This window comes from Prosopis cineraria, unplaced genomic scaffold (assembly GCF_029017545.1).
Source record: "Prosopis cineraria cultivar Desert tree isolate PC_DT_omini unplaced genomic scaffold, ASM2901754v1 PC1, whole genome shotgun sequence".
Lineage (NCBI taxonomy): Eukaryota > Viridiplantae > Streptophyta > Magnoliopsida > Fabales > Fabaceae > Prosopis > Prosopis cineraria.
Window position 1 is genome coordinate 37,470,715 of NW_026555332.1, and position 8,014 is coordinate 37,478,728.

An 8,014-nucleotide genomic window follows, 5' to 3' on the forward strand; every position below is an offset into this window, starting at 1 on the left:
CAATTTATAATTTTTTTTGTCAAATTACATATATCAATATAATGAAATTCATTAAATGCAGCTTACAATTTTAATTCTTTTAAAAAATTTCAAATATATCCTTCATTAATAAGAGAGAGTGGAGGAATTTGTTTAAGGAGTGAAATAATGATAGTAATATTGATATAATCATCATTAATAAAACTTTTTTTTCCCCCAAAACTTCTTATGTTTTTCGACATCAAATGACTCACGAAATGTCTTATAAAAATGGGATAAAGGGGATACTTTCTTTCACCTACATTTAATTAGTGGTTAAAGGTAAAATTTATGATAAAAAATTAATAACATCATAAATAAGATCTAAAAAATTCTTCTTTCTCTATATTATAAATAAGATCAAAGGGAATAACTTTATCAATATAAGATGTCAATGTTTTTTTTCCTTTGATCTGCGTGTGAGATTAAAATGAGAGATTCCACGATGATCAAATTGGTAAAAATAATATTTTCTTTTTTTCCTTTGAAAAATAAATGAAATATTTATTATTTATTTAGAAATATAATTTGAGTAAGGCGTGATTCCGGTGGAACCAGGAAAACGTGCGTGAAGGGAGCTGATTTTACACGCGCCTACACCTAGAGCCGAGCCGCCGCCTATTCACTTCCCCCTCTACTTCATTCACATTACGGCAAAAATCAAAATTGTAATGTTAAAACTATAATATAATTATAAAACAATAAATGTTTCATTGTGAATATTATTAGGTCCCTATATCTTATAGGAGTCTAATGAATAGTTTTCATGATAAGGTCAAAATTTTCAATTATGTTGATAAAAAAAATATAGATCGCATGACAATTTTTTAAAGGGTACGAGATTTTTCATTCAAGAAATAATAATAATAATAATAATATGACATTTATATGAATTAAGTATTGAAGGAAGAATAAGCTCACACGTTAGAAAATAATTGCAGAAGTACTTACATATTATTTATCAAAAGACCTTAATGTCAGACATGTCCAGAACTTATAAATAGTCTTCATTTTAGAATAAACAATAAGGGATAATGACATCGAAGTTTCAAAATAGAGAATTAATTATAGATAAGTTTTAAATAAAATTTTTTAAAAATAAAAAGTAAATATTGATTTAAATAGTTTTAAATTTAGGAGCCCCAATTATAAATAAAATATTTAAATTTAAATTCTAAATATTAATTTAATATTTGCAATTTGTTTTTCAAAAACATTTACCGGGAATCGAGGTGTTATTAATTCTCTATTTTAGAATTTTATTATCATTCTCCCTGAATAATAATACTTTATTTAATATTAATATCAATATAAAATTCAAAACAATTCACATTATGTCTAAGTGATGAATGGCAAGTGGCAACGTTGAGTAAGTTGGTTATTTGTTAGTATTATTATGTAAAATTTGTGTGACTTTTTTTTTTAAATTGTAAAATTAATGATGGTCATGCATGTGGGGAAAAAAAATTAAATGAAGGGCAAATAAGATTGTGATTTCATATTTAGAACTAAAAAAAATAAGTCATGTGATTTATTTTGATTTAGTTGCAATTCAACTTTTAAATATTAACTTAATATAATTCAATTGTTATAGTTTTAACTTGGCACAATTTAATTTTTAAATTTTAACTTATTATAATTGAGTTTCTATAGTTTTAGTAACATAAAATATTAGTCTCTAAGTATCAAAATTACTTTAGTTTTTATAATTTTATTATCAATATTTTAAATAGTTAAAACTATAAACATTGAGTTGTACTAAGTCAAAATTTAAAAAATGAATTGCAATCAAGTCAAAAAATATAAGAATTAAATTACAATTAGTTAAAATTTAAAGACTTAATTACAAACAAATTAAATGATTAATTTTTCCTAACAACTAAAGCAAACCCCTCAACTATGTCTTATATATTTAGGATGGAAGCATATCCTAATTTTTGTACATTTATTCTCTGTCCTATTGGATATTTTCAAATTATTTTTAATATATTTTATCATAATCAATAAAAATTTTAAATTTTATTAATTTTAACTAAAACTTTAAATTTTTTAATTAAATATATACTTTAATAACATGTTTGTTTAGTCAATGAAGTAAATGATAAAACTTATAATAAAAAAATTAAATTAAAATATATCTTATGAATAGGAAAAAAATTATTCTCTCTACGTATATAAATAAGATCCGATCGGAAGGAGTAAACTTTAATAGTAGTTGCTAATATTAAACAGCAACAAACAAAAGATCTAAGGACTCGTTCGATTGAACTTTGCCGTTTTGAGAAGAAGGGGAAGACCGGAGACTCGGTTTTACCTGTTCGCTGCCTTTGACGGTTTAGATTTGAAGCTTTTCAAAACCTGATTGGTCAATATTCAAAACCCGCTTCGTTTCATTCTTTCTCTTCAATCACAACTCTGTCATCATAATCATACTCGTCAGTTTGAACGCTTCTCTGAGTCCAATCTTTGAACCTCCTTCGTATGAATGCACTGACTCTCTGCTTCTTTCCATTCACCTCTTATATAAAATCTCTCTCCTGTCATCTCTCTCCCATCAATCTTTACTCTCAAATCAAAATCCTCACTTTCACTGTTTCCTTCACCGTCTTCTTTTCCCTTCAGCCTCTACAAATGGTTCTGGGATGGCGAAGAAGAAAGAAAGGTCGCCGGAACGACAAGCTCCACCTCGAGCTCGTCATTCCCAACCACTTCCGATGTCCGATTTCGCTTGATTTGATGAAAGATCCCGTCACATTGTCCACCGGAATCACCTACGACCGTGAGAGCATCGAAAGGTGGTTCCTTGACGGCAATTTCACTTGCCCTGTTACCAATCAGGTTCTCAGGAGCTTCGATCTCATTCCCAATCATACTCTTCGCATAATGATTCAAGACTGGTGCGTCGAGAATCGACAGCACGGGGTCGAGAGGATCCCCACCCCGAGAATTCCCATTTCTCCAATCGAAGTCGCAGAGCTTCTTCTTCATTTGACATCGTCGGCGAGACGTTTGGATCAGTATGGGTGTCTCGGATTGGTTCAGAAAATGGAGAAATGGGGTGAAGAGAGCGAGAGGAATAGGAAATGTGTGGTTGAGAATGGAGCTACAGGTGCTCTGGCCTCTGCTTTTGATTCGTTCGCGAATGATTCCGTTGAGAAGAATCTGAGTGTTCTGGAAGAGATTCTTTCTGCTCTGAATTGGATGTTCCCGCTTCAAATGGAAGCCCAGAAATCTTTGGGATCTCAAGCTTCGTTACGTTGCATGGTTTGGTTTCTGAAGCATCAAGATCTCGCAGGGAAAGAGAAGTCCATTGTTGCTCTCAGAGAGCTTCTCTCTTTCGAAAATGAAGATCATTTGAATGTTCTGGCAGATATTGAAGGAGTCAACGAACTGTTGGTGGAATTTATCACCAAAAGACTGAGTCCAACCATCACAAAAGCTTCATTAGCTGTGGTTTTCTATTTGGTCTCATCATCTTCTTCCTCGAGCAACAAGATGAAACAGAGATTCATCCAACTAGGATTGGTCTCTTCTTTACTGGAGATCCTTCTGGACTCAGAAAGAAGCCTCTGTGAGAAAGCTCTGGCAATTTTTGACTCACTCTGCTCTTCCGCGGAAGGCAGAGAAAAAGCTTACGGTAACGCCTTGACGATTCCTGTGTTGGTGAAGAAGATACTGAGAGTTTCAGCAATGGCAACAGATAGCTCTGTTTCTGCCATATGGAAGCTGTGCAAGAATAATAATGGAGAAGACAAAGAAGAAGAAGAAGAAGGACAAAACGTTGTGATTGAGGCACTGCAAGTTGGTGCATTTCAGAAGCTGCTGTTAGTGTTGCAGATCGGTTGTGGTGATGAAACGAAGGTGAAAGCAACAGAGCTTCTCAAACTTCTGAATCAATACGGGTCAGGCGTGGAGTGTGTAGATTCAGATTTCAAGAACCTCAAGAGATCACATTAATTGAGATTGTTAGATCTTTTTTTTTTTATGGCTTTAATTTTAGAGGTTTTAATCTTAAGCTTGTGTGTGTAATTGACAAAATTGTGTTGCCAAAACATCACAAGTTTATGCCACAGGGGAAAAAGCAAGGGCTCGTAAGTTGACAGGGTAGATACAAGTAGAGATTGCATTCTTTTTTGTAAATCACAATAAGACTAATAGTATTGCAGAATGATTTGTTTCTGTGATGTTCCTTGTTAATGGCTTCTCATATTTTAGTAACATAATTTGATAGAAAGAATTAGTTCAGGAGAAAAAAGTGTTGCAGCTTGATCTAATTAATAAGAATTTGGTCTATAATTTATGAATTTGAATCTAATAATTGACATAAATTTACTCACTTAATAAATGTCTTACGTAACACAATAACAACCATTTGATTTAATTAAATGGATATTAGAGATTTTGTTATATTATTCTTAAAAAATGTTGACTCAAATCTTTTGAGGGGACTTACATGAGGAGTGTTTTGAATGTTTTTATCATGGAAGTTGTTTTGAATTGTTGAAATATATGTATGTATGTATGTATGTATACACATACATTAATTTAGGTTACTTAACAAATCCAAATCCATCATTCATAAAGTCATGAAAATAAATCTTCAATATAAGGTTTTTGTTAATAGGTAATTTGAAGTACATCTATAAGATTTTTCTTGATAAGCTTCCAAACCCAACTCACTTTAACATTTTGTTATAAATACATATATATAATGTTGCTTCATTTTGGGTGACAAAGCTTTGATCTTCGGGGCTGATTAATTAATTAATTGCATTACAAGGTAATAATTTCAACCAACCCCTTTGAGAAGAACATAAATAAATTAATGGCTGTGATGACCTTCTATTGTTTTGGACTTCCTCGAGTAGGTTTGGTATGAAAGCAACAAGGGGGAGATCGAGAATGCTTATTTATCATGTGTTTTTGTTATTATTTTCTAACAAATCTTTCTGATTTTGATTAAAGTAAAGACTAACGAAATAGATTCACATCTATTTATCATTTGACAATTCATTTTGCATTTCATTCTCATCTAATCCGTGTATTGAAATATGATTAAGAATAAGATAAGCACACAACGTGACGCGTCCATTGTCAATATTCAAATATTTTGTTAGACAAAATGTTGCAATTATTCCCAAGTCTTCTTGATTCCTTTTCCTTGTGAATCATGTAGTTTCACATGCTTAACTAATTTTTATTGTGTTTTGATTAAACCACGAATAATTGAAGTATATACAACTGGGGAGAAAATCATTTATTCATATATGTGTCAGTGTGTGCGTGTGATTATAGATGCATAAAAAGTTACATTGATAGTTTATGAATTAATTAAGAAGGAAAATTGAAGAGAAAAGTTAAACATCATGAAATTTACCGCGCAGAGCAAGGTTTTAGTCTTGTTTTGTTCAAGATCAACAAGGTGGTCTATTTCATGCAATTATTGTTTCATTAATCTGGCTTTTTTTTAATTAGAGATCAATATTTACAAATCATTCACTCTGAATTATATAAATGATAATTTAATTTCTCAAAATATTATAATTTTATTAAAATTAGAGACTTCTATGTCAATAAATTTTAAAATGAAAAAATATTTTAATCCTTATTGAAAATAGCAAACCCCAATCATAAATTTTGCTTAATATGAATAACATTTTTTGTTCTTTGAATTACAAGAGTTGAACATGAAATCACAATTTATCAAATGTAATTTTTGTTATTTGAAAAATAAGTCTCAATAATTTTGCTTAGAAAATAATAACTTTTATTTTATGAATAGTAAGAGTTGAACAAAAAATCATAACTTTTGCCTAAGAAATAATAATTTTTATTTAAAGAATCACAATAATTAAACAAGAAATTATAACTTATTAAGAAAGGCAAGATAGTATTTTCAATTTAAAATTTATTGATACAGAGATCTCTGAAGATTTCAATGAAATTATATCATTTCAAGAAATAAAATTGTCATTTATTTTTTATTGTCAATATTTTTTAAGTTGATTGAAATGTTAAAAAAATATAAGAATAAACATGAAAAGAGTATGTAATTTTAAAAATAATTAACTAATTCGTTGAAGACATTAAAAATGCCTTATAATATTAAATGGGTATAGGGTATAAATTACTCTTCCCAGTCTTATTTATAAAGCAAAGAGAGAATAATCTTTTGATCATATTATTTAAAAAGCATGTAATTAATTTTTTAATCATGAGTTTTTTCTTTGACCTTTATTTAAATGTTGTTAGTGAGAAAAATATGCTATTAATTAATGTATATTTGATAGGATAAAGTTAAAAACCTATACTCCCTCCGTTCAAAAATACAAAATATTTTTTTAGGAGTTGGATATTAAAAAATATAAGATATTTTTAGCCTTTCAAGATGTAATTATTATTTTTTTAAAAAAGTACCCCTATTGATGAATGACTTTATATTTATTGTAAGGTATTTAATAAATATAAATATGGAAATATACCCTTCGTTTGAATGGGAAGAAAAGTTGAAAGAAAAGAAAATGAGAGAAAAAAATGAAGAGAAGAGAAAATTGAAAAGAAAATACTATCACTCCTCCTGTTTGGATGGACAGAAGAAAATAGGAGAAAAAAAATGAAAAGATATCACAATGACTATAATGCCCTTATATCAGAATATATTATATTTCATGTAATTGTATTTGTGAAAATAAATTGAAAGAAAAAATTATATTAAAATTAACATAATCAAATTAATTTAAAATTAAATTATTTGTTAAAAATGTATTTTTATATTATATTTTAAAATCAAATAATTTAAATTAAATTAATGTAATTTTGGACACTTGATCTAGCCAATGGCTAAATTATTTAATTAAATAGTTAAATTAATATAGTTTATAATCATAGAAGTTAAAAATTATACACCAAACTATTTAATTAAAATTAAATTAATGTAATTAAGTAGCCTCTTGAGAATTAAAGCACAAAATAAATAAGAGGGGGGGAGAGAGAGGCAGATGTTGAAAACAAGTTTTACTCCCAAAATCTTTTCACTTTTGAAGAGAAAAGTTGGAAGAAAAAATAGTGAGTTTTACACTCTATTTTCCTCCTATTTTTTTCTTTCCTTTTATTTTGTTTCCCTATCCAAATAGAAAAAAATCTGTCTTCTCTCTTGTTTTCTCTCCATGCTTTCTTTCCTTTTATATTTTCTTCCCAATCAAACAGAACAATAAAATTAATTTTAAAGTAGGTAACTATTTTATTAGGGGATGAGATTCAGTTAAAAATGTTTTATATTTTTAAATGGAGGAAATATTAAATTTTGTAACATAATTAATAAATGTTAAATTTTTTTTTAATTTTAATGAAATATGTTGAAAGTGATTTTAAAATAAGTTTGGAGAGAGTATCAAACTTAAATTTTCATATTCAAAATCTAAATTTAAAATTATAATATAATGTCACTCTCTTTTTCATCTATATGAAGAGAAATGTACACACATATACAGTTTCGTAAAGAAGTCAAGTTCTGTTGCCTATCATTCCATACTAAACCCTTTAGAATGAATGGCTTATGAAACAAAAACTAGACACTCGCGCGCGCGCGAGAACGAATGAGAATTAAAATTGTGGTGATTAAAATTGGAGGTGGAGGTTAATGAAGTCAAAGTACTCATCTTATCTTATTTATAAAATAAAAAAAGGGTATTTATTTTGAGTATATTTATAAGACATTTTAATAATTATTATATCAATTTCTATCTTTTATTACCTCTATTAAATATTGAAAAGTTAATGTCATAATATTTTTTTAAAAAAATATGTACACATTTAACATGAGCAAAAATTGAAAACTTATTATATGTTAAATTTTAGAAAAATTACATTCAAATCCTATAGAAGGAAGTTTATTATTGAAAGGTCTCATAAATTTTATAAAATACTTCCAAATTTCAAATCTTGCGCATTAATAAATTGACTAAAGATATTGATAATTAAACAACGATCATTTACA

General features: G+C 28.2%; 1 protein-coding gene across 1 annotated transcript; it reads left to right on the plus strand.

The window, feature by feature from the left end:
* The first annotated feature begins 2,400 nt into the window (after positions 1–2,400).
* On the plus strand, positions 2,401–4,255 carry LOC129293635 (U-box domain-containing protein 21-like). The gene has a single exon (XM_054931702.1). The coding sequence runs from the start codon at positions 2,500–2,502 to the stop codon at positions 3,973–3,975; it is 1,476 nt and encodes a 491-aa protein (XP_054787677.1). The 5' UTR covers positions 2,401–2,499; the 3' UTR covers positions 3,976–4,255.
* Positions 4,256–8,014: the final 3,759 nt, after the last annotated feature.

Excerpts from the sequence above, each read along its gene's own strand:
- LOC129293635 (XM_054931702.1), top strand. The coding sequence starts at position 2,500 with ATGAATGCACTGACTCTCTGCTTCTTTCCATTCACCTCTTATATAAAA.